Source organism: Furipterus horrens, unplaced genomic scaffold (assembly GCF_987537825.1).
Source record: "Furipterus horrens unplaced genomic scaffold, mFurHor1.1.pri manual_scaffold_4, whole genome shotgun sequence".
NCBI lineage: Eukaryota > Metazoa > Chordata > Mammalia > Chiroptera > Furipteridae > Furipterus > Furipterus horrens.
This window is the reverse complement of record NW_028327174.1, coordinates 19,685,947-19,713,092: the sequence shown is the minus strand read 5'-3', so window position 1 is coordinate 19,713,092 and position 27,146 is coordinate 19,685,947. Positions and strand designations below refer to the sequence as shown.

General features: G+C 35.7%; 1 protein-coding gene across 2 annotated transcripts in view; it reads right to left on the bottom strand.

Moving 5' to 3' along the window:
- Positions 1-27,146, bottom strand: part of CDK17 (cyclin dependent kinase 17) — a 397,794-nt gene that overhangs the window by 342,422 nt on the left and 28,226 nt on the right. For both annotated transcript variants that reach the window (XM_090272669.1, XM_090272670.1), the window contains exons 2-3: positions 10,972-11,118; positions 3,067-3,231 (exon numbers count right to left, since the gene is read on the bottom strand). In XM_090272669.1, the coding sequence (XP_090128795.1) occupies positions 3,067-3,231; positions 10,972-11,089 (283 nt within the window). In that variant the 5' untranslated portion in view covers positions 11,090-11,118. The remainder of the gene's footprint in view (positions 1-3,066; positions 3,232-10,971; positions 11,119-27,146) is intronic.

Genomic DNA, 27,146 nt, shown 5'->3' with positions numbered 1-27,146 from the left:
AAAGCTAACATTCAGGATATTATCAAGGCTGAATAAGAAAATTATAGACTGGAAATAACAATGAGAATTATTTCAATCAGTTCTCTCACATTCCAAATCTGGGAACTGAGACTCTGAAAGGTTAAATGACTTTCTAAAGTTACACAGCTTAGAGGCAGAGAGGAAACAGAAACCTGGTCTTCTGCCTTTTATTTAGTTTAGTATTCTTTCTACTAAAATAATGTGCCATCGGCTCCACAGCCGAATAGTTAGGTCTCTGAATATTCTTTAAAAACTGCTAATGCAGCTACCCTTCCTCCAAGTATTAAAAATAAAACAATTCAAAAATCATTCACTGAATATCTTTTGTACCAGAACTAACCAACACAAAACTATACAAAAGAAACTTGTACACTTACACACCTGCTCACAGAATTCCATGTGTCAATCCTCCGCTAATTCACCTAACAAGAGTAGTCCTCCAGAAACAACGCTAGACCTCAAAAACATGTCACTAGTCCTCTCTGTACAATCACTCATTCCCCAAAAAGCAAACTGTTTCATGTTGCAGTGCTTTCACACACTTTTCTTATTTGTAGAAGAGGTCTTTCCCCTGTTTAATCAATCTGGTGAATTCATACTTAATTCTTCAAAAGTATGCTCATGTGTCATTACTTGGTGAAGTTTTTCTACTCTCCGACACATATGATTACTGTGCCCACACTGCACCTACGCACTGAAGAGCCTTTTTTGGTTCATGTGATTTTACACCAAGGTAGGCATGAGATCCTCGGAGGCAGGACTTGGCTTATTCACTTATGTGTTCCCAGAACTTGACAAAATGACTGGTATTTAGAAAGTGCTCAACAAATATTACAATGAATTAAATATTAACTAAAAATCAAGAAAGACTGGATAACTGGGACTTTTTTAAAAATGGAAATGGGTTTTAATGGACCAACATGTAGTTCAAGAATACACTTTAAGTACAGAGATTTTTGGAGAAATTTTATCTGAACAAAAATTACCTTGGCAGTAAAGTTCAATGTATTAAAGAGATTGATTCTTGATCTGATGATATCTAACATTTGAGCCAACTATTCTTCAAAATCTGAAAACCTTTTTCAATAAACTTCTGAATAATATATAATACTTTAAATGTATAGCTGAGTTTGCAAGAATGTATGCTATGCATAATACACAGGAAGCAAAGACTGAGCACTGAAAACCAAGTTGTTATGCATAAATTGACTGTCACTTTCTTAAAGAGGGGCTGCTGATCTTGGTAAGAAGGTGCTTGGGTTTAGCTGCCACATTGGGATAGAGTATGAAGCCTCAGTGTCCGAATGGCAAGAGAGAGCTTCCTACAGAAAGGCACAAGACTCTCAAAGTGCTACATACTCAGTAAAGGGCAGACTTAAAAAAACAAATCTGTTCTACTGCACAAGGACTACAAAGGAGCATATTAACTTCACTCTGAATAAACTACCTGAGTACCACCTGACTCAACCAAGAAACTGCTCATGTCATTAATGAACAATTGCAATTCCAGCGTGAATATTGGTTGTATTTTCATTTCTGTTAATATAAAAAGAATTAAACAATGCAGGCTGATGTCAAAATTCCATTCATTTGTCATTGGTGTTAGCAATTTCTTTGCTGAATCAGGTAATAGATTTTAAGTACTAGAAGAATATATACTTCTCAAATTGCTCACACTTTGTTCAATTCACATTGCAGCAGCTACAGATAAAAGGCGCTTTAAAATTTAATCTGCATTACTAACATTTTCAACATCACTTTCTTAAGTTTAGACCAAGGGTCAGCAAACATGACTGTTTTCATATGACGCCTAAACTAAAAATGGTTTTTGCATCCTTACAGTGTTATTTTTAAAAGAAGAATATGCAACAGAGACCATATGTTGCCCACCTGAAAAATTTACTATCTGGCCCTTAACAGAAAAAGTTCTGCCATCTCCTAGTCTAGACAATTAACAAACAATAAATCAAGTCATGATCTAAAGTGTTTTTCAATTTCTGTGGGGTAAATACTCCCTCCGTGCCAAATGCAAGCTACCAACATGACATCCTTTAACATGCATCTGGGAAGACATATATGCTCATCATTACATAGTATTTTCACTATACAGATGCAACAGAAATAAATAGCCCCAAAAGTGCTGGCAACAGCAAAGTATACTAAAATAATTAGGAAATAATTACTTTTAAGTATTCATTACCTTTGTTTTCAATTTAGCTTACCTATAAATTTGTATAATTTTAATTTTAATAATGCCTGTATTTAACAAATAGCCTGCAAAATTCCTGAAAATTTAACAATCATCTGTCATGAACGAGTGTGAGTCAACTCCAGAACACCATTCTGTACGATTACACCTATAAGAGCAAAGGTCACGTACATTTCCCATAATTAAAACCCCGCTACAGATAAGCTCATACTTCCAAAATTAACAAAATACATGAAGAAATAATCTACTATGGCAAGAGTAAGCAGCAAACTAAAGCACTCAGAAACTTCAGTAAATTGTCATAAAACTATAAAATAATTATGTATAAAATTATTTTAAAGTAAAAACATGATAAATAAGACACCATCAAAAAAAAAACCCATAGAAATAAACAAACAGAAGCTTTCAGGTATGTGTATTTCCTGGGTATTTAAAATGACAGTGACATAAGAATAACGAATTAGGTGCTATTCATATATACTAATTATTGACTGTACTGTGCAATCATATGGTGATAATTTGGAGTTACTAAGGTATGATCCTAAACTAAGCATCATCTCAAGCAGCCACATTTTGAAATCTTGCATACACCTCTCAAGGATTTTGTTTTCTTCACGGTGGACAGGTTTTCAAATGTTACTCCTCTGTAATGTTAATATTACTGCCTCTCTAGAACCTTCCATTTTTCTACTATTGCTTTTATTCTCAACTTGATTTTTATCTTATAAAACAAACCAGATAATAAGGCTGGCTGACTTCCATATAACCTAAAACTTACTAGCTATGGATACAACCTGAAGTCAGAAAGTTAAAAAAGTAGGCAAATAATTAATTACCTAATCTGCTTCCATTTCTGGGCATTGCCATGAAGGAGCCAAGGCTTCCTCCAATGACGCTATGTGGTCTCCGCAGTGGGGGCTTCTTGAAGGACCCTGTGTACTGGTGGAGGAAGGAATGCATACTGTGAGAGGATGGAGGCCTGCCATTCTTCACAATAGGCTCTGTGGTTCACAGTATCCAAAAATCATTCCATGAACAGACCAAGATCCAGAATCAAATGAGGATTGAGAAAGCAAACAGAAAACAAAACAGAAGTTATAACAGATCATTACATTTAACCTCATTTCTTTGGCTATCTATATACAAAGCACTAGAATTAAAGTAATTTCTATTAAAAAAAGTTATAGAAAACACAATATTTGAAATTGGTTTATTAATTATCTATTTCTTATGCAATCAAAATTAGTTAGCAATCACAAAACCACTTATAGTCTATAGAGTTTTGATCCACTTGCTTATTTTAATGTATCTCAAGATTGTTTCCACATTATTCCTACATTTACTGATTGCCTCATGCATGCCTTATGCTTATAGAAAAAAACATGGCCCTGGGAAGAAGGAACTTATATCCCTACTTGCTCAATGTTCAAAAAAGTATGTCAGTTAGTAAATAAAACCAAAGTACTTAAGGACAGCTCAATGCAGAGGTTCTGAAATTTATTACCTCAAACTTGGGATTAATATATATTTTTTTAAAAATCACAGACCTATCATCAAGCAGAAACATTTTTTAAAATACTTAAATATGATTTAATTAGAAATAGGGGAAATCCTATTTTGGACTGTTTACAGGATAGCTCATGACTCCTTCCCACCTCCCAAAAAAAGAGCTCTGATGTAGGTTAAGGACATGATGAAGGACACATCATTATAGTCTTTTGTATTAGAATTATGGTTTTACTGACATAATCAAGGAAAATTGATAAAGGAAATGGGCTTCTCTGCATATCTTCTCCTCTAAAATGAAGCCAGTTCTTCTTTTGTAGCTGCTAATCAGGATTAAATGTATCACCTGACGAAGGGATTCCTCTACCATGTAAACCATTTATTGGACACCAAGAACAAGCTGGTAGTAGGGTGGCTTGGATCCACAGAACAAACCAAGGTACAGGCTTAGGGAAAATACGCCAAGGAGGCCCCACAGTGTTCCAAAGACCGTACAAAGTGTTCCACAGACTGCACATTCCTTGGCGGTAGCTGGGTGATTATGAATTTTGGGATTCTTGTAAAAGAATCAATTATTTAATAATGAATGGGGAAGCATATCTGATAAAAGAGCATAAATCAGTTACAAAACTGTGGGATACAGGCTAGACCATCTAAGAAAATTTCTCGTTCTAGGTTTTAATATTTCAGCTTTGGAATAATAAAATATATAAATATTCTGCCTACAGTATCATATGTTTCAGATGCTCTGTAAAGCTGTGCCAGAAATATACTTTATAGTCCTAGAGAATATAGCTAAAAAAAATGGAGATCATAAATACATTCAATTATTCAGGGGATATTTATTGTATGACTACCATGGCCCTGGGCATCAAGAAGTAAAAAAACAAACAAACAAGATACTACTCTTTGAAACTATAAAACCTAATGGAGGGAAAGACAGGTGAGAAAACTAATGAGAAGAAAAATATCCGATACTGATAGGCAATAAGCAAAAGATTAAAATAAAGAGATTTGATAAGAAAATAAATGAGTAGATATTTTACACTAGCTATTGAAGAAAGTTCTCTCTGCAGAAGAATTTTTAACACAGATATAAATGCAACAAAGAGCCAGTCATGGAAAGATGGGTTAGTGGTGGGTTATAAGATATTCCTGACAGAGAAAAAAGCCAACTAAAAATGCTGACACACGGCAAAGTTTGACTTGTTCAAGCAGTGGTCCTCATACTTGAGCATGTTTCAGAATCATCTTCAAAGACTTAAAACACAAGACAGCTGGGCCTCAGACCCAGACTTCCTGATTCAGCAGGTCTGACATGTAATCCAAATATTAGCATCCCTAACATATCCCAGTTAATGGTGATGTTGCTGGTCCAAGGATCACACTTTGAGAACCACTGCATTACAGGAACAGAAAAAAGTCAAGTGTAGCTGTAGTACGTAATTGAGGGGGGAGCGGTGTTATTAGGTGAGGTCAGAGAGATAAGCAGGTTTGTACATCACCAAAAAGTTTGAATTTTATTCTGGGATTGGAAGCAGTTATGGTAACTTATAATCTGATTCATATTTTTAAAATATCAGTCTGAGCAGTCAGGGATAGTGGAAGGTAAGGAGTTAGGAATGAATATAAAGGGGTATCATGAGTGGGATCTCTGGCAATGGAATAGCTCTTTATCCTGATTACAGTGGGAGTCACATGAAACTACCCATGTGGTAAAATGAGATAGAACTGTACTCAAACTTAATTCCAATGCTTATTTCTGGGTTTGATGATGTTCTACAGTCACAGAAGATGTAACCAAAGGGAAAAACTGAGAGAGGGGTATAAGGGACCTCTCTGTACTACTGTTTGGAACTTCTTTGGAATCTATAATTATTAAAAATAAAAATGTAAAACTTTACTCTGGTTACTCCTAGAGAACAGATGACAGAGAATCAACAAAAGGGAAGGAAAGGACTACATATTACAGTGCCCTAAGCAATAAATAATGGTGGCATGGACTAAAATGAAGAGAGGCAGGCAGACTTAGAATATACTCTTATACAAAAGCGAAACCAAAAGGCTAGCAGGCATGGCTACAAAATTACTTTCGCATACACTCTCCCCCCCAGCTTTTATTGAGGGTTTATATTAAAAACATCTATCCAAAGAATATTTTTAAATTTCCAGCAGAGCAACTTTTAAAAATATGAAATATGGTACGTGAAAGAACAATAATTGGAATAATGTATCAAGTATATAAATGGCTACCATAATAGTGAGTTTTTAAAAATTATTTATACAGCAAATATAAAGCAAGCTAGAATGGCAGAGGAGTGGAGGGGAGAACAGAAAGTAAAGAAAAGAATAAAGGATATTTTCTGGATTGTTAGCTTTAAGTTATTCAGGTTTAGTTAGGAAAGTTAAAGAAGAAGCAGATTTTAGGGAAAGGAAATAAAAACTTCTGGTTTGGTTAATTACATTTGACATTCCTATTAGACATCCCTATGCCGAAGCGCAGTAGGTATCTGACTGCGAATCTAGTGATCCAGAGAAAAGTCCTGACCAGAGATAGACTTGGAGCCGTCAGCATACACACAGTGGCCGAAATCACAGGACTGAAAGAGATCACCCACGGACAGCGTACAGAGAAGAGAATGGGGGCCACGAGAGACTCATGAAATATTCTAACATTTCAAGATTATGAAAGCACTTAACTGGAGAATTCAATAATACCCCATATTTTAAAAATAATGGAAACCTTTAAGATGTTACGTGAAGTGAAACAAGTCATACACGAAAGAACAAATACTGTATGATTCCACTTACATAATGTACCTTGAATAAACAAATTAATGGACATATAGAGTAGCGGCTACCAGGGCTGAGGAGAGGGGAGGGGAGGAGTTATTGTTTAGTGGGTACAGAGGTCCAGTGTGGGATGATGAAAAGGTTCTGAAGATGGAAAGTGGTGACAGCTACACAATAACGTGAAGTACTTAATGCCATTACAATTGTATACTTCAAAATGATTAAAATACTAAATTATGTGATGCATATTTTACCACAGTATATTTTTTTAAGTAGTGGAAATCTGTATGAAAAACCACAGTAAATATTACTCTATAAAGTAGTGAGTTCCAACTAAGGATTTCCAATTTTTTTTTTTAAGATTTTATTTATTTATTTTTAGAAAGAGGGGAAGGGAGAGAAACAGCAATGTGCAAGAGCTACACCAATCGGTTGCCTCTCACACGTCCCCAGCTGGGGACCAGGCCCGCAACCCAGGCACGTGCCCTGGCTGGGAATTGAACCAGCGACCTTTAGGTTCTTAGGCTGGTACTCAATCTACTGAGCCACACCAGCCAGGATTTCAATGATTTTTAACAGAATCATATGGCAATCAGTATGAATCCATTAAGAAATTTATTTGACATCTTTCTTATTTGGATCTTCTGTTGGCATGAACCACTATGATCAGGAACATGCAATTCCTTAGCTCACTCCATTTCTGGTTCCCAGTCCTGCTCTTTTTAAACACTTTTATTAACCTGATCCTATTCCAGACCATATATACATAGAAGGTCTGTGCTTTCATCCTCATCCTCTCATGGACTTTGTGCTGTTGGTATAAATTAGCATTACTTATAACCCTCTGTCATCATTATTATTATCAAAAATTAACTGTGGCTGCTACCATATATCCTATTGGCAGGAGAAAGGAAGAAACCTGGGAGTAAGAAAAAAAGGCTTGCCTTGATTGGTGTCGTGGGTTGGGCACTGTCCTGCAAACCTGAAAGGTCGCTGGTTTGATTCCAGACCAGGGCACATCCCGGTGGGGGATGTGTGAGAAGCACCAGTCAATGTTTCTCTCCCTATCTTTCTCCTTCCCTTCACATCTCTCTAAAAATAAATGAATAGGAAGGAAGGAAGGAAGGAAGGAAGGCTCATAATATCAATAAAATTAGGCTTGTTGACTCCAAATAACATAAAAATACTGATCCAGTAAAGAAACTGAAGACTAAGGTTAAGAAATTGGAATATCTCTAAAACTAGGCCATTCTAATCTTTGCCTTTTGGGTTTACTTAAATCTGAATCCATAACCATGAGAAGTGACACTGTTATGTTTTTTTAATTATACTTCCTGGGAACATAAAGATGAAGTTCATTTTCTTAGGCGAAGAATTTCAGTTGTAGCAAATGAAGTAACTTTTGCTGGAGCTGCACCTGGAATCTCAAAACTGTGTATGTGTATTATAAAACATTACTTTTGCCTTTCTATAAGTTAAATTATGATACACTTTCTCCCCCATATTTTAAATTGTCACCTATCCTCCTCATCAAATTCAGTAATTTCAATATATCTTCTCATTAGAGAAAAAATAAATAAGTTCAAGGCTAGCAACTTAAAGACAGGATCCTGAAATATAACTCTCTGTGATATGTCTAATATTGCATTAAGACTTTTATCAAGCAAATCGAGAATCTATGAGGAAAAGCTATTTCTCAGATAAACTAAGTTCTTTTACTGACATGAAATTCACATAACATTAACCATGTTAAAGAACACAACTCAGTGGCATTTGGTACATTTACAATGTTGTGCAAACCGTCACTTCCCTTATCTTGTTCCAAAATACAGCATGGGGCAAAAGCAGGTTTACAGTTGTGTGCACATGAAACACAGGAGTTCATTCGTGTACTATTTTCCATACGGACAAATGTAAACCTACTTTTGCCCCATCCTGTATTTTCCTCACTACCAAAGAAGACTCTGTATCCATTAAGCAGTCACTCCCCATTCCGCCCTCTCCTGAGTCCTTGGCAATCACTAATCTACTTTTTGTCTTTATGGATTTACCTATTCCGGATAGTTCATGTAAATGGGTCACAGAATATGTAACCTTTGGGGTCTGGCTTCTTCCAGTTTTCCAGGTCAATTCACATAGTAGCAGGTTTCAGTATTTCGCTCAATTTTATGGCTGAATAATATTCCATTCTAGGGACATGCCACATTTTGTTTATATAGTCACATGCTGATGTACATTTGGGTTATTTCCACCTTTGGCTATTGTTGAATAGTGTTGTTCTGAATGTAAACATTCATGTACAAGACTGTTTGAATATTTGTTTCAATTCTTTTGGGCCTATCCCTACAAACAGAATTGCTCAGTCATATGGCAATTTTATTTCTAACTTTTGAAGAATGAGATAAATTAATTTGATAGTTTTAAAAAACTAAATATTTAAGTGGGTGGGGAATAAATAAATAAATATTTAATATCTTCTCAGTTACCAAAAAATTGATCTTATGTGCTAAGAATTCTTTTTCCTTGCAGGTACTTTAACAAATATTTCTTATACTTCAATTTAAAAGTTTTTATAATTTGTGTAAAAATTTCATTTAATATTTAGGAAAAGCTATATTGATTTAAGGTCAGTATGTTTAAATCAACCAAGTTTGTAAACAGTCAACTTAATTTTAACCTACTAAATATAAATTCGAGATTCCTCTTTACCTATCAATGTACAAACACACTAGCTTACCTAGACAGGCACTCTAATGTGAACTTAATTATATCACCCATTGATAACTGAGCTAAAGGCTTCGCAGTATGATGAAATTATCAAAATGACAGAGCTAATATATCAAATTCTCTTTGGTTGGAGGTAGAATATGTATGTGTAAGAGTGTATGTGCATATGTGTATAACTAAATACATCATATGCATACTTTTCCCAAGATTTTTATAGGATTGTCCCCATATACATTTACTTCCCCATTCAATTTGTTCTAGAATATGCATGAGAGCCCGCCGCTTACAGATGACCAAGAGTTAACAAGATTGTGTTCATAAGTGTAACTGAACAATACACAGGTCAAATATTGATTCAAAGCCAGTTTACATGGTGATGTTGTAAACTAATTCTTCCTCCTCCCTAAGCTAGCATTGCCACTATGTGGCAATTAGACAAAGATCACTTGCTTCACATACTGGTTACATCATACATGAGATCATCTGAAAACTCATTAGACCATGTTCAGAAGTGAACTGTGTGTGTCACCTGTCCTAGGAGCTTTTTATGCTCTAAGAATATGTTGGAACCAACCATCAGGGACTGACAGATGGCCAAATAGGTATAGAAACTTTGTCAAAGCTCTTGTTCAACCTGATGTGCTCTTACACATGGGTAGTAAGCAAGAGCAGATTATAACTCTGGGACAGCCTATGCTACCAGCAATCTCTGCAACCCAAGAGGAATCAGTGCTTGTTATGACACGTTCAAGTATTATTTCAAGTAACTTGGGTTAAGAGGAAACTCAAGAGAGTTCCTATTTTCCTTTTTTTATTACCTGTTAAAGTTACTATTATAATAAAAGAGTTTGTTTTAATAAACAACATGTTCTACATGAAAAAATTATTTTCAACATTTCACCATTTTACAAATTAAGCATGTTTTACAGCTTAAAACTAAAATATTGCAAAAAAATATGCACTTAATCTTAAAATATTAATAGAAATATAAATATGTCTCAGAAACCATCCCTCAAGATATATACGGTCCTTAGTTTACTCCTGCACATCACTGGTAAACAGCTGGCAAGATTCTTCAATCATTAGAATGAACACACTGGGCTTAATAATAAAAATTCAAAGGGAGTCTGAGAGACAATGAAGAATTTTTTATAAAAGCAAGACATTATAAAACCATCTTTGAGATTCAATGCAAATGCAAAGTTTCCCTCCTAGATATAAGAAAGCAGTTAAGATTCATTCATATGATGAACTTTGTCTTCTAATCGTCCACACACACACACACACACACACACACAATATAATGTTATAAACTATGATGAAGCTGCAAACAGAATTTCACACACTAGGCACTTTTAAGCTGTATTAACATAGGTTATAAGAAAAACAAAAATACTTATACATGTTAAAAATAGTTACTTAACAAGAATAATATTATACAAGGTATTCTTACTTAAGCACTAATAAAAACTAAAAGATAAATGGAATAGAATTCCTCAGGGTTAAAGAACAGGTACAGTAACACTTGGAGTAAGAGTGGGAGACTTCAATAAGCAAGCAAGGAAGCAAAGCTAGTCCTAAGAATGAGGGTATTAGAGAGAACAACAAAAGGAAGCTATTAGGAACTAATCAGTAAAGTAAATTTGCATTCTATTTATAAAGCAATCAAAAGTGTAAAGAATCTTTCCTCTCTTCCCCATCCCCCAAATATTTACCGTTATCCTTGCTGCTATTTTCTTCAATAGTCATTTGTTCAGCCAATTCAGACAATGACTCGTCAATAGTCTGGCTTCCTCGAAGCGTGAGGGATAGCCTTCTCTTAAATTTTTTCATCCTATCAATTGAATGTGACTTGAAATATCCTGAAAGAACAGAACAGAATGAACACAAAATTAAAGCCATGAATACTTTATAGCTCAAGAAAAATGTCATTCTGAGTTTACCAAGAATACTCAAAATAGAAATATAATGAGGAATTTCCCCCTTGCACCAAACATCATAAAATGCAACCACTTCCTCTAAAAAATCCACTCACTCGCCCTGACCAGTGTGGCTCAGTTGGTTGAGCGTCATTCCGCAAAGCAAAAGGCTGCCAGTTCCATTCCCGGTCAGGGCACATGCCTAGGTTGCAGGCTGAGTTCCCAGTTGGGGCATATACAACCCCAGTTGGGGTGTAGATGAGAGGCAACTGATTGATGTTTCTCTCCCTTCCCCTCCTTCTAAAAATAAATAAATAAAATCCTTTAAAAAACCCACTCACTCTGATTAATGTTATGTTTATATAGAATCATCAGAAGAACAGGAATTTTACAAACTAAAAGTTGAGATTTTGGTTCACAATTCAATTCAGGATAGAAATTTTCCTAAAATGCACTTTTCAAAAACCAATATAGTGAAAATATCAACACTACTTTGATGCATATAAACAGGAATTTTCTTTTAAGTTCTTATTTAGCCAATATATTGGGTATCTGTTTTTGTTTTGTTTTTTTTGCCTTGGTCACCTGTCGGGAATCTCTTCCTGTTACTGTAACAATGACAAGCTTTAGAAAAGAGAAATGAAAGCCAAATTAATTGGTACCAAATGCCTGTCCCATACTGGAGACTTCCAAATTTCTTAATTTAGTCTTCCTAACTCTAAAGAGGAGACTACACTATTCCATTTTCACAAGGAAGCAAACAGGCTCAAAGAAGTTCCCCGAATGAAGACAAACAATTAATGATAGAACTGAGATGTAAAACTAGGATTACCATTTACCTTTTTCCTCACATTTTAAGATATCTGAAATCAGGATGTATCTCACAATTAAGAGGATGTCAAAATATAATTGACTGCTTTAACTTTCTCCTTCTTTTCTTTTCTCCGCCAAACAGAATTTTTTATTTATCTCCATTAACGTTCTGAATTTTAAACAGATTCTTGGGCTGGGAGCTCATATCCATCAATCCATTCAACTTTAGCATCTGTCTCATCCCTAAAAGGTTTTCTAGAATGGCTACTTTCACCATGAAGCTCCATGAGTTTTCCCAATTCAAACATGGGCTTCTTCAGCATTTTGATTTTTCTAACAAAGACATCATGGAGCCGATAAATAGATCGGCAAGTCTTTTCTATGTCTTTCCCAATGCTATCTGGAATCAAATTATTGACCACTTCTCTCAAGTCATTTGTCTGCACCTCTCAGGTCATGACCAGAGGGAACCCAGCACAGAGAATGTCTATCTTCCTTCTCTCCTGAACCTTGACTCTTCAAGTCTTGATTGACTCAGAAGCTCTACAATACCTTCAAATTCATTTTCTCACTAGCTTTTCAACTAGTTCTCAGCAGGAGCCTCCATCTGATACAAGTTGCTCCATCACAGGCAGAAATGGAGGTTTAGATGAGGATTAAAAGAGATAATACACAATGTCTGTCCAGAAGGAATCTAGTCATGTACTATGAAGAATAGAGACATTTATTGAAGATACATGATACAAGAAACACTGTACATAGGACAATGATGCCTCAGTCCCTTTCAAAGCAGGCACCTTGGGACCTCACACATTTCTCCCAATCGTCATCATCATTGTTCACACACGCGCATTCCAGCCCACTCTCCTTGGCTGCCAGGTTACAGCGATGAAGCATAAACTTTTGTTATGTTAACAATGGTTGGACTTTTTCTGGACAGACCTCATATATATACACAGTGCTCCACCTAACAACAGGAGAATACACATTCTTGTCAATTGCAAACAAAATATTCTCCATGACAGACATTAGTAAGACCATGAAAAATGGAAAATTCACAAATATGTAGAAATTAAATAGCACACTCTTAACCAATGACTCAAAGAAGAAATCAAGACATATTAGAAAATACCTTGAGGCAAATGAAAACAAAAACATGCATCAAAACTTATGAGAAACAGCAAGAGCAGTGCTAAGAAGAAATTTACAGCTATAAAATTCTACAATAAAAGGAGATCTCAAATCAACAACCTACTGTGTGGTTTACAAAGTAGGAGGAAACTAAACCCAAAGCTAGCAGAAAGGAAACAGTAAGACTAGAGTATAAACAAACAAAATAGATTAGGAAAAACAATAAAGAAAGTCAACAAAACCAAAAGCTGGTTCTTTAAAACGATCAACAAAATCAACAAACCTTTAGCTAGACTAAGAAAAAAAAAGAGGGCTTAAATTACTAAAATTGTAAGTTAAAGTGAGGACATTACTACAATTATAGAGAAATAAAAAGGATTACAGCCGTCCTCAACTTATCCATGGTTTCAGTTATCCACAGTCGACCACATCCAAAAAATACTAAATACAAAATGCAGAAATAAGCAATTCAAGACACCATTCCAAGGTTTAAAACCGCATACCATTCTGAGTAGCATGACTACATCTCTCACCATCCTGTTCTGACCCATTCAAGATGTCAATCATCCCTCGGTCCAGCGTATCCATGTAACCGTGCCGCATATGCTACCTGTTCATTAGTCACTTAGTTATCAAATAACTTCTTAGTTATCAAGTAACTGTCACAGTATCACAGTGCTTGTGCTCAAGTAACTTTCATTTGACTTAATAATGGTCGTCCTAAGCACAAGCGTAGATATGCTGGCAATTTGAATATGCCAAAGAGAAGATGTAAAGTGGTTCCTTTAAGTAAAAAGGTGAAAGATCTTGTTTTAATAAGGGAAGAAAACTGCATGCTGAAGTTGCTAAGATCTACAGTAAAAGAAATGTCCTACTGTGGAACTGTGAAGGAAAATAAATTTTTGCTAGTTTTGCTGTTCTCCCTCAAAATGCAAAAGTTACTGTCATCGTGTGTGGTAAGTGCTTAATTAAAATGAAAAAGGCATTAAAATTGTGGGTGGAAGATGTGAACAGAAAACATGTTCCAACTGACAGTGACATGTTGTGTCAGAAAGTATTGAGCCTATTCAAGGATGTTAGCAAGAGATCCTCTGAAACAAGTGACCACATTCACATAATTTTTATTACAGAATCTTACTACAATAGTTCTATTGTATTATTTATTGTTAATCTCTCACTGTACCTTACAAATTAAACTTTATCATAGGTACGTATGTATGTACAAGAAAAAATAGTATATATAGTGTTTGGTACTATCTACTGTTTCAGGCATCCATGGAGGGTCTTGGAATGTATTATTCCTCACGGATAAGGTGGAACCGCTGTCATTAAACAGATTACCATGAACAACTGTACACCAACAACCTAGATAACCGAACATAATAGACAAATTTCTAGAAACACACAAATAAAATAGACTCAAGAATATACTATCTCAAAAGACCTTCAACAAGTAAGCAATTTTAATCAGTAATCAAAACACTTCCCATGAATAAAATCCCAAGACTACATGGTTTTGCCGGTGAATTCTACCATATATTGAAAGAAGACGAACAAGATTCCTTCTCAAACTATTCCAAAAAACTGAAGGGGAGGAATCACTTCCTAAATCATTCTATGAAGCTAGCATTACCCTGATACCAAAACCAGACACTATTACAGGAAAACTATAGGCCCATATCATTTATGAATTTAGATGTAAAAATCCTTGAAAAGTTAATTCAGCACCATGCTAAAGGGATTACACTTATAACTAGGTGGGATTTATCCCCAGAAGGGAAGGGAGATTCACCTTGAGAAAATAATAAATGCAGTAACACCACATTAATAAAGGAGAAAAACGACTTAAACATCTCCATTGATGCAGAAAAGGCATTTAACAAAATCCAATTCCCTTTCATGATAAAACCACTCAATAAACTAGGAATAGAACTTCCTCAACATAATGAAGGCCATATATGAAAAACCCACAGATAATACCATATTCAATAATGAAAGACTGAAAGCTTTTTCCCTAAGATCAATAACAAGACAAGGGGGTGAGTGGGGCAGGGGAGAAGAATTGGGGGGGGGGGGTGTTGAGACAACTGTAATTGAACAATTAAAGAAAAAAGAACAAGACAGAGATGCCCACTTTCACCACTTCTAGGAAGTTCTAGCCACAGCAATTAGGCAAGAAAGAGAGATAAAAGGTATTGTAATTTAAAAGGGAGAAGTAAAACTATCCCTATTCATAGATGACATTATTTTATATGTAAAAAATCCTAAAGAATCCACAAATAAAAACCTGTTTGATCTACTAAATGAATTCAGCAATGCTGCAGGATTCAAAACCAACACATAAAAGCCAGTTGTATTTCTAAACGTTTGCAATGAAAATAATAAAAATAAATTCGAATAGCATCAAAACCAGTAAAATACTTAGGAAAAACTTTTATCAAGGAATCACAAGACTTATACGGAAAACTACAAAACGTTGCTAAATAGATTTAAAGTCCTAAATAAATGCAAGGACACTGCACTCATGTATTGGAAGACAATATTATGATGGCAGTACTACCCAAAGTGATCTATACATTGAATGCAATCCCTATCAAAGTCCCAACGATGTTTTCTGCAGAAATGTACTTATATGGAATACCAAGGGAACTTAAGTAGCCAAAACAATCTTAAAACGGAGTAACAAAAAGTTAGAGGACTGACACTCCTTGATTTCCAAACTTACTATAAGCTCAATAATCAAAACATTATGGTACTGGCATAAGAACAGACATATAGACCAACAGAATACAACTGAAAGCCACAAAACAAACCTTCATATCTATGATAAATTGATTTTTGACAAGGTGCCAAGACCATGCAATAGTGAAGAGATAGTCTTTACAACAAATAGTGCTGGGAAAACTGGATATAGTCACATGAAAAAAGAATAAAGTTAGACCCTTACCTATGCCTTATGTAAGGATTAACTCAAAATGAACCAAAGTCCTAAATATAAGAGCTAAAACTATAAAACTCTTTAGAAGAGAAGGAATACTAATAATGTTGAGTTGACAATGATTTCTTATATATGGCACCAAAAGCACAGGAAACAAAAAATATATATATATAGACAAAGTAAGACCTCATTAAAATAAAAAACTTTTGTACACCTAGGGACAGTATCAAGAGAGTGAAAAGGCAATCCAGGGAATGAAAGAGTATATTTGCAAATCATAAATCTGATAAGGGTTTAATATCCAAAATATATAAAGAACTTAACAACAAAAACCCCAATTAAAAATGGGTAATGGATTTGAATAAACATTGCCGCAAAGAAGGTATACAACTGGCCAATAAGTGCATGAAAAGATGCTCAACATAATTACTCATCGAAGAAAATAAAACCAGAATGAGATGCTGCTTCACAACTACTAGGATGGCTATCATAAAACAAAACAAAACAAAACCCAGAAAGTAACAGTGTTGGTGAGAATATGAACAAATTGAACACTGGTGCATTGCTGGTGGGAATTTTAAATATGCAGGCACTGTGCAAAATTGTTCCTCAAAAAGTTAAACACAGAATAATCATATGACCCAGCAATTCCACTGCTACGGTTACACCCCAAAGAAATGAAAACAGAGACTCAAACAGATGCTTGGTACACCAATGTTAATAGCAGCATTGATCATAATAATAAATAAAAGGTGAAAACAACATCAAGTGTCTATCAATACATGAAAGGATCAATGAAAGGTGCTATCTAGCTACCCAGCTGTCTGTCTCACAACGGGACACTATTCTGCCATAAAAAGGAATGAAGTTCTGACACATGCTACAGCGTGAATGGACCTTAAAAAGATCATGGTAAGTGAAATAAGTCAGACCTATAAGGGAAAATATTGTGTGATTCCACTGGAATGAAATATCTAGAATATGCGAATAAATGGACAGAAACAGAAAGTAGAACAGAGGATACCGAGAATAGGGGGAAGGAAGGAGGGGTGTAGTTTTTGTTTGAGATTGTGAGAAACACTCACAATAAAAACTGGGCCACAGGACTTGAGCAGTAAAACGAGGCCTTTATTCACGAGTCTGCAGAGCCGGGCGCACCCTCACAGCCAGGAGAATGTGCGCGCCAAGTAGACAAAGGTGGCTGGTTTTATAGTCTTGGCTTCCCCACCCTGAAATTGCCACGGCAAAGCGAAATTGACCAGCCTCCTCGCCCTAAAGTGAGAGCGCTCCCCCTCCCTAACGCAACTAGCTCCCCCTCCCCTCTCCTTCTTCCCCGTTTCTCCATTACTGGTTACTCCAGAGTTACAATCTAACACGGTTATCTAAATGCCCCTTCTGTGGTTTGTAGATATGCCAGTGATGTCAGCTCCCTTCTCAGAGACCCTCTAATTACATTTGCCCTTTGTTACTAATGACTTTTTACTAGTTTGGGAGTCACTATGTCCTTGTTTCTAACAAGATGATGAAAAAGTTCTGGAAACAGACAGTGGTGATGGCTACATATAACATTCTGAATGTATTTAAGGTCACTTAAAACGTTTTAAATGATAATTTTTATTATATTTATCACAATAAAAAAATTTAAACTATTTTGTTAGCTAGCAGGTATTTATACCAGCTTTCACCAAACCTAAATACAGCCAATACTTAATTTCAGTAGAATTTTATTTTAAAAACTGGCTAAATAATTCCAATGTGAACAGTCAGCCTCAGCCTGTATCAATTATTTTAAACACAGTAGAGTAAAATATTAGGACTAATGCTTATGATTAGGGTGTACAAACTCCCAAAAGACTACTGTTAACTCCTATCTTAATAAGAACAGCCAGACAGGCCCTGGCCCCTGGCCAGGCAGCTCAGTTGGTGAGTCATCCCCCCAATAGCCAAAGTTGTGCGTTTGATCCCTAGTCAGGGCATATTACAAGAATCAACCAGTGAATGCATGATTAAGTAGAACAAACTGATGTTTCTCTCTTGCGCGCTTCCTTCCTCTCTCTGAAAATCAATAAATTAAAATTTAAAAAAGGAGAAAACAAGCCAGAGAGACTAAAAAATCATAGTTAAGTCAGCAAGCAGTGCTACAAAGAAACAAAGAACTAAATTCTAGAGGGAACAAGCCCTCTCTAGGAAGGAAAACACGGCCTGGGTCACGTGAAAGGCGTGAAGTGCTACAGAAGGGGAAAACTAGCCAACTGTTAACCAAGTTTTAAGAGGTACATGGGTGCTGGGAAGACATTAAAATCCCGAGCAGCCTTGTTCACAAAGCAAATCTGCCCTTTCTCAAAAGGATTCTTTCCAAGTACTGGTGCTGCTTGGGGTGGGGTTGCAGTGCAGAAGGAGGTGGGGCTGCAGAATGCTGGGACCAGGGCAGCAGATCTAAGAGAAAACTGTCCCCAAGAGGAATAGTGCCTTCACCAATCTCAAGGCCACGTCCATTAGAGGAAGGGGGGCTGAGAACAGGCGAAGGTGGGGCTAAGGAGTAAAGAAAACGTCCCAGCTGCTCAAAATCCCAGCAGCTGGGCTGCAAAACCAGAGAGATCTCGTCCAGTTTTACTAAGTGCTGGCTAAACTGTAAAGTATGAAGAGATTGCCTAAGTCTCCCAGGTGCTCAGATCCCAAGCCCTAATGATGGCAAAGTCCTGATTCTGCACTCAAAACATTTGATACCAGTACTGAACTAAATATAACTAAACCTGCAAGAGTCCTGACCCAAATGAGGCTGTTTTCCTATCAAGTAGTATGTCTGCTTTTCCCCTTCAACTATGTCATAGTGATCGATGTATGTAAATGAACGTAGCCATCCTTTTAAACAGCAGATGTTTGCTATTCCTTTGTATGGCTGCGGCATGCAACAGAAATGTTTTATGCTACCTGTTCTATCATACAGAGTAGTTAAGAAAGAAATGTATTCAGGGGTGAGATTTAAGAAAATTAATCTTTCATTGCTTCATCAGAAATCTTAAGTGAACCTGTTTCTTTCCCTGTAAATGCATGTAGGCAAAGAATGCCATTGCTATGATTTGAAATAACAAGCCAGTAGTTTCACACACCAGTGCATATGCAAATGCCAAGACAGTAAAAAAAAAAAAAAAAAAAGCAAATATTTAGTATTATGAAAATTTAGTCTTGACCTTGCAACTCCATGAAAGGGTTTTAGGATCATGATCACACTAAGATTTGATAGTAGGTTTCCCCAACTTAATTCTAAATATTCTAATATTTAGCAACCTGAACATTAAAAATTCAGTAAGGTTAATGGTCAGATATTAACAGTAGTAGTATAATCATATAATCAAAATTACCAATTGCTGGGCACAGGAAGAAAAACCAAGTCTAGGGGAAAAAAATGAACTCAGGACTAAAAATTCTAGAACAAATTTAAATGAATAAGGAACTCTGAAAAAAAGTAAAAGTTTAAAATGTGGATTTGAGAGTTACATTTATAAAACTGATTGAAGCCAGGAAGAATATGTGTAATAAGAGGCAAGGTCAGAAACATGAGGAATGTCTATGATATGTAAGTGGATAAAGGAGAAGTCATCAAAGCAATTCTAAAAAGAATGGAGAGAGAAACAAATTGTGACACATGAAAGGATGTTAGAGACAATCACGGCCAACCAACTCATTTTATGGTTAAGGAAACAGTGCGAAGAGGCTCAAAAAGTGAAGTGATTTGGCTAAGTTTCTGAAAGTGAGAGTCAGGTCTTAAAATTTTACTTTAGGGATTCCAATTCAGTTTTCTTTCCATAGTACCAAATTTCCAGAGTTAGGATGCAACTCTTACCTCTTCTAACTACAGAAAAATTAAAGTCTAGCTATAAGGGACAGATATCAAGGGAAAAAATAACACATGTCCCGTCGTTTCTCCAAACTCTGCTCCTTTTGCAGTCTTCACTATCCCAGTAAATGGTAAATCTTAGCCTATCACCCACTCTGGTTGTCTTCCCTTTTTCACACCCTACAATCAATGCATCACTAAAATCTATAGGCTCCTCTTTCAAATTATATCCAGAGTCTGACCACTTCTTACCATGTGAAATGCTAAAATCCTCATCCGAGCCAGAGTATGTCTTTGCCTAGAATATAATATTTAAGAGTATCCTAACTGGTCGTCTTTCTGGGTTCTACTCAGACATCACTTCCCTGGTCACTGTATGAAACAGTGTGAGCTCTACATCCAGGTTACAGTCTATCCCCCTAATCTGTTTTAATTTCCTTTATATACTTACTGCTTGACATTCTAAAAACTGATTTATTGATGATTCCCTCCAGCAGAATTTAATCTCCTTTAGAGCAGGAACTTAATGTTTTGTTCATTGTCTTATTTAGTACAATCCAGCATTTAGTACAAAACCTGGTTCTCAATAGCACTCATAAATACCTGATGAATGAATGAATGAATGAATGAAGAGAGAGAAGGGAGGAGGGAAGGGAAGGAAGGAAGGGAGGGAGGGAGGGAGGGAGGAAGGGAGGAAGGAAATAATGAAGGTTAGTCAGTTGTAAGATCTTTCTCCTTATCCAAAGTCAATGTGTTAACTGGCAAAGTTTTAGATCACTGTCTCATTCTGACAGCTCTGCTTAGGTTTTCCCCTTTAGGTTTTGTATTTATTCATTCCACATTCACATAGAGGCCCTACCATGTCCCAGGCAATATAGGATGCGATGAAGGCAGAAAGATAAATAACATAGGAACTCTGCCCACAAGAAACTTGGGAGGTGTTATATATTTTCCAGAATGATTAAGTTGTAGTATTGCAAGTGAGTATAACTCCAAGTAAATACATTAATTTGTTAATAATTGTTACAAAGCGAAACAATGCATTAAACAACGAGAATACTCAAATTGCACTTCTGAAAACTGCTTCACTGATGCAACAACTTATGTAATATTTAATTTGATTGGCTGACTTTAATAAGGCTGTAAAGATCAAGACATTTAATTCACTATATTGGAAGCCCTACAGGTACGTGAAATGACAAGCCTATTCATTATTCCTTGGATTCAATAACAGTTTAGATAAAACCTAAACCAGTCACCGAGGAGCCTCAAACAGCTTGTTAATATATCTCAAGACATTCATTGGTATAAATAATCCCTCAAACCCTTCTGGCTTTTAGAACATAGTATTTTTCCATTACCAGTTATTTTAATTATTTTCTTTAAACATATATTTCTTCATATTTCCTGTTGGGCTATAAGTTAAAATTCAAAATATCATTAAAATTATTTAAATACCACTCAAAATGTACATGAATAATGTACATTTTGTACATTCCTCATGAATAATCACTAATTGATTTGCAGATAATAAATCCTCATAGAACGGGTATTGTTTGAAACAGTTGTTGAGTTTCAGTGAATTCAAAAAGTCATCTATTAGAAATGTCATCTGATGCTTTTGATAATAATAGTCTTACTCAGAGCAGAACCAAGAGAACAATTGTAACCAGCTGAGGTAATGCCTCAGTTTGATACACAAATGGTTAGATACAAAAAGGAAAAGGCTCACTGAAAAAGCAGCGAAGATTTGGAAAGAAATTGTTATCTGAAAAATGTCAATTTACTCCAGCTAAATTTATTTCACCAAATTCTGATTTTTTTTTTTTAAGCTTTAAATTGTAAAGTCAAGAGAGTTCACTGAAAGATACAAAGAATTGTTTTTAAAACACTTGATCAGCTGTTATCTCTGACACTTGTGAATCTTCACCTCTGGTGGCTAGGTAAACAGTACTACTCTAAAAAAATTTAAGTTCCCCCACTGAAATTCAAAAACAAAACAAAACAAAAAAAAATCAAATTTCCTTTTTATATCTCAGTTATGTGACGAGAGCTTCTAATCATGTGTTTGCATGTAAGTACTGTATTTCTCGAAGTACAACTACAGGAGGGTTACAGTAGACTTTTTTATTATTCTTCGCTTCAAATTACTTAACGTTCAGTCCCTTGAAAACTAACATTTAAACAATAAAGGAAGTGCTGGGAGTTTCCAGATTTGTGTAATACCAGATCTATCTTCTTTCTAGAGCAATGCAGCTTACTTATTTGGTTAAGAATGAACTAAAGAATATCAGAATAATAGCTTCAAATTCTTCTTGAGGAAGGTAAAGTCGTTTATAAGAAATGTTTCCCACACATGAGTACAGAAAAAACAGTATCCCACCAACTTTCATAAGGCAATAGTGCTTTATTTTTTAATATGAAAATAATGGCACAGAAACCAATGAAAGAAAAACATAACTGACAGGCATTTTTCAATTGCAAGGTCAGAAAAAGTAACTATTTATACCCCTGATTTATATACAGGTCAGAAACTCAGAAGTCATTATTAAGTCATTCTGTACACTTTCTACTTTCTCAACTGCCATATCCAATTGGATTATCAAGTCAGATCACCATGCTTTCATATCCCTCACATTTTTAAATCTCATCCTCTTCTATCTCTACTGTAAAGCCTTAGTTTATACCATGATAATTTATCTAAATAACTATAGCCTCATAATTAACAAACCTGGTTCTTTCAAAAAATTAATAAAATAAGACAAACCTCTGGCAATCCTGGTTAAGAGAAAAGTAACATAAATGAACAATATTAATATAGCAATGGTGGAAATTAATGAGGTAGTATCTTGTAGGGTCAAACACTGAATATCCTATGATCCTGTAATTCTTATTCTGGGTACATATTCAAAAGAAACTTTTAACACACATTTACCCAGATATATGAACAGAAATGCTCATAGCAACATTATCTATAATAGCATAAATACTGGAATCACTGATATATCTACAGACAGGAAATTAATAAATCATGCAGATTATAGAATGATACAAATGAATGACCTATAACCACATGCAACAAGAATATCAGTAAAATGATATTTAACCAAAAAAGTAAGCCCAGGAGACTACATTTAGTATATTCTTCTTATAGGCAACAACAAAATAATGTTAAGGTAAGCATATAAAACGTTTATAAAATGCAAAAGACAGAAATACTGAGTTCAAGATGAGAGCTACCATAGGAAGATGTAAATTACTGGCAATGTTTGAGAAGTTGGATCACAGAGATTATTTTATTGATGTGTAAATACATGAACACTAGATAAGCAGATCATGCATAGACTGGTGAGCATAATGTATCAGAAGCCAAGAACGATGATTAATACAATTCTGTGCAAATTTGTGAAAAATGTAAGTTTAGGGGGAAAAACAAGATTGAAAAGACAATTAAAGATTATGAGTGGATTAAAAATCTTAAGAGAATAAGTGAAACCTGTTAATAAGAGGACACAGGGCCAGAGTCAGAAGAGCTGACTTGTTTTTCCCAGTCCTGCCAGTAAGCAGCTATGTGAGTTTCTAAAACTGAATACAGCTACATGGATTTAATTTTTTCTTTTTCTGACAAATGGCCTCTATTTAGTGTTCTCGTGTACGAAATCCGGTCTCTTTGGGGCAATGTATCATTCTGTGCTTGGCTTCCCTGCTTTTCCTGGCCCACCAGCATTGTCTAGTACTTGTCACTGCACTCACTATTCGCCGACAAATAGGGCCCTTAACTTATCATTCCAACAGGGTCACTTTGTAACTTAACACTGATTATTACAACCATGTAGGCTGAACTTCAAAAGACAACCAGACCCTTGTTGGAGAACAACTTTTTATCTAACATGTTTGTTCAATAAATGTTGTTTCTACAAAACAGTCATATTGATTAACATTGAATGTGTAAGTCAGGTTTGCCTGGGTTATGTATGCTACAGTAACAAATACGAACAAATCTTGGTGACTTAATATGATTAAGGTTTTATTCTTTTATCCAATATATCCATTGAGAGTTGACTCTGCCTCTGCTTTTTTAAGTCTTCAAGGACGTAGGCTGAAGTAGAAGCCACCGTAGGAAGGGGATAAAGAGTGTGGCAAAGCATATATTAACTAATAAAGCTTCCCTTGGGGTACCACATGTTACTTTTATTCATACTTCATTGGCCAAATCAAGTCACATGGCCATGCCTAAGTTTAAGGGGCAGGAATTCCTACCCATATTCCCAAGAGGCAGAATATATGTGAACAATTTTCACATTTTCACTATGTTTTAGCATTTGGAGATAAACATCAAATGAAATGTTAACATACTATGACATATTAAAAATGCAAGATTAAAAAAATACCAACATAATTGTTTTTTAAAAGATTTAAACTAAATAGCAAATAAAGAAAAGGTCAAATGCAAAACAAATGCTCATCAGAATTCTGAAAGATTAAAAGGCAATCTATATCCCTCAAGGAGGCATTTACTTTTTTCCTTACAATTTCAGTATTATAAAATAAGACATTCAAATTACCCATGGTTAGTTGATTGGCAGACCCTCCACTACAAAGGACATAAAGTAAGAATAGAAAGATGTCCCCAAAATTCTCATTTTGGAAAATAGGAACTGTAGGTTTAAGCTGATTTAAGCTGAAGGGGAGGCAGCCTATACTACAGGGAATCACAATAAGAATGGGATGGGTGCCTAAGAGGTGTGCCATGATGAAGAAACGGGCCTGGAATGGAGATAGATGTAGGCCAGAGTGACCCCACTAAACACTGGGGAGGAAAGTATACTGCCATCGACCTAGCTAGAAGACTTGAAAACCCCCTGCGTGGCCCTGTACCTAGCATATACTTAAGTAATAATGATGCAAGTATGCTGAAGAAGCACGGATCGCTCTATCCGCTCAGTCAAGGTGGAAGGGAAGGGAAGGGAAGGGAAACTTGAAGGCTCAAGTGATATAATACATAATAGGCCGAGGCCTGATAACCTGAGAGGTACCACGATGGACAGATAGAGATTCTTTCCTCGAACAGTCATACCAGAACTGGTGAGAAGGAGGCATATTCAACCTCACAAACAACTGAGCTGAAAGGCCAGCACCAGAACAGGCCCAATCAAGCCCCCGTTGTCTAACTTCTGGAGGGGGATCTTACAACCTCTGATGCCTTGTTAACATTTGGTACAAACATCTCAGTATCGGAGAAATTCAGATGCCAAATGTTATCAAAATAAGATCCTTTCCTTCATGATATAATTTTTATCATGACTTCTGCCCTTTAAAACCATTATCTGCAAGCATGATGATTAAACAACACCGAGCACCTAGTATATACAAATCCCGTATTAGGAACTATGGACAGAGGAACAGAAGACACTATCACTGGCCTCAAGGTGAGAATCAAAAGTCACGTAATTTCTAGTTTTGAAAGGAAGGAAGTATGTCATCAACTAGCATTATTGCCATCAGTACGGTTTTTCACCTGGGGTTCCACAGCATTCTAGAGCTGTACCACTTTACATTCCCACCAGCAATTTTTATCTTCCAGTTGCTCCACATCCTTATAAACTTTGGTACTACCGATCTTTTTAAATTTTAGCCATTCTGATGAGTGATGTCTCACTGTCATATTAATTTAAATTTTCCTCGTAAACAATGTTGACCATCTTTTTATTGTTTATTACCCATTCATATAGGTTTTTAAAATCTTTTGCCCATTTTTAATTATTTGTCTTATTAAGACTTCTTTATGTATTATATAAGTACTGTGTCAGACATACATATTGCAAATATTTTTTCCTGTTTTGTGGCTTGCCTTTTTGTTAAGAAATGGTATCTTTCAAAGACCAAATATTTTTAATTTTGATGGAAGTCCAATATTCCCTCTTCCTTCCGCATGGTCTTTCCTTGGTGCCTCTGCGCAGAGAGGAAGACAAAGAACACTGATATCACTCCTTTTTTTAAACTTTTTTTTTTTTAAAGCTTCACTAAAAAGTGTTTCATGTACTGTAAAACTTATCCATTAAAAGCGTACAGTTCAGCGGCAGTCCTAGTGTTTTAGTAACTATAGATTATGACTAAGAATTACTGACAGTGGTCATTGGTTTGCCATGTATGCCTTGTTTCTAACGCTGATCTAACAAAGTTACTGAGAGAAAATTATAAAATATAAAAGATTGACCGACTGCATTCGCAGTCATTATCAGCAGTTCTTAACCCTGGCTGTTCATTGTGCACTGTTGGTGGGAATGCAGACTGCTGCAGCCACTGTGGAAAACTGTATGGAGTTTCCTCAAAAAATTAAAAATGGATCTGCCTTATGACCCAGCATTTCTACTTCTGGGAATATATCCAAAGAAATGCAAAACACTAATTCAAAAGAATATATGTACTCCTATGTTCACTGCAGAGTTATTCACAATAGCCAAGATTTGGAAGCAGCCCAAGTTGCCCATCACTGGATAAGGGGATTGAAAAGCTTGGTAAATTTACACAATGGACTACTACTCGGCTATAAAAAAAGAAGGAAATCTTCACTTTTGCAATAGCCTGTATGGACCTGGAGAGTATTGTGCTAAGTGAAATAAGCCAGTCACAGAAAGACAAGTACCACAGAATTTTACTTATATGTGAAATCTCATGAACAAAAACTGACAAACAAAATAGAAACAGACTCACAGATGCAGAAAACAGACTGAAGCTGCCAGAGGAGAAAGGGGTGGGGGTTGGATGAAGGGATTAAGCAAAGCAAAGCAAAACAAAACAAAATTCATAGACACAGATAACAGTATGGTGATTACCAGAGGGAAAGGGGGATGAGGGAGGTTTAAGAGGGTAAAGGGAGGATAAATGGTGATGAAAGGAGACTTAATTGGGATGGTGAATGCATAATATAATATACAGATGATGTGAACCTATATTTTATTAACCAATGTCACCCCAATAAACTCATTAAAATTTTAAAAGAAAGAAATACTGAAGCTCAAGCACCATCCTGGATCTATTAAAATAAGCTCATTAAGAGCAGGGCCTACAGGTCCCCAGTCAGGAGCGCATAAGAGGCAACCACACACTGATGTTTCTCTCCCTTTCTCCCTCCCTCTTCCTCTCTCTAAAAATAAATAAATAAAATCTTTAAAAAAGAAGCGGGGCCTAGACGTCCTTTTTTAATTTTATGATTGGTGATCTTTGTATCTCAAGAAATTTTTTTATCAC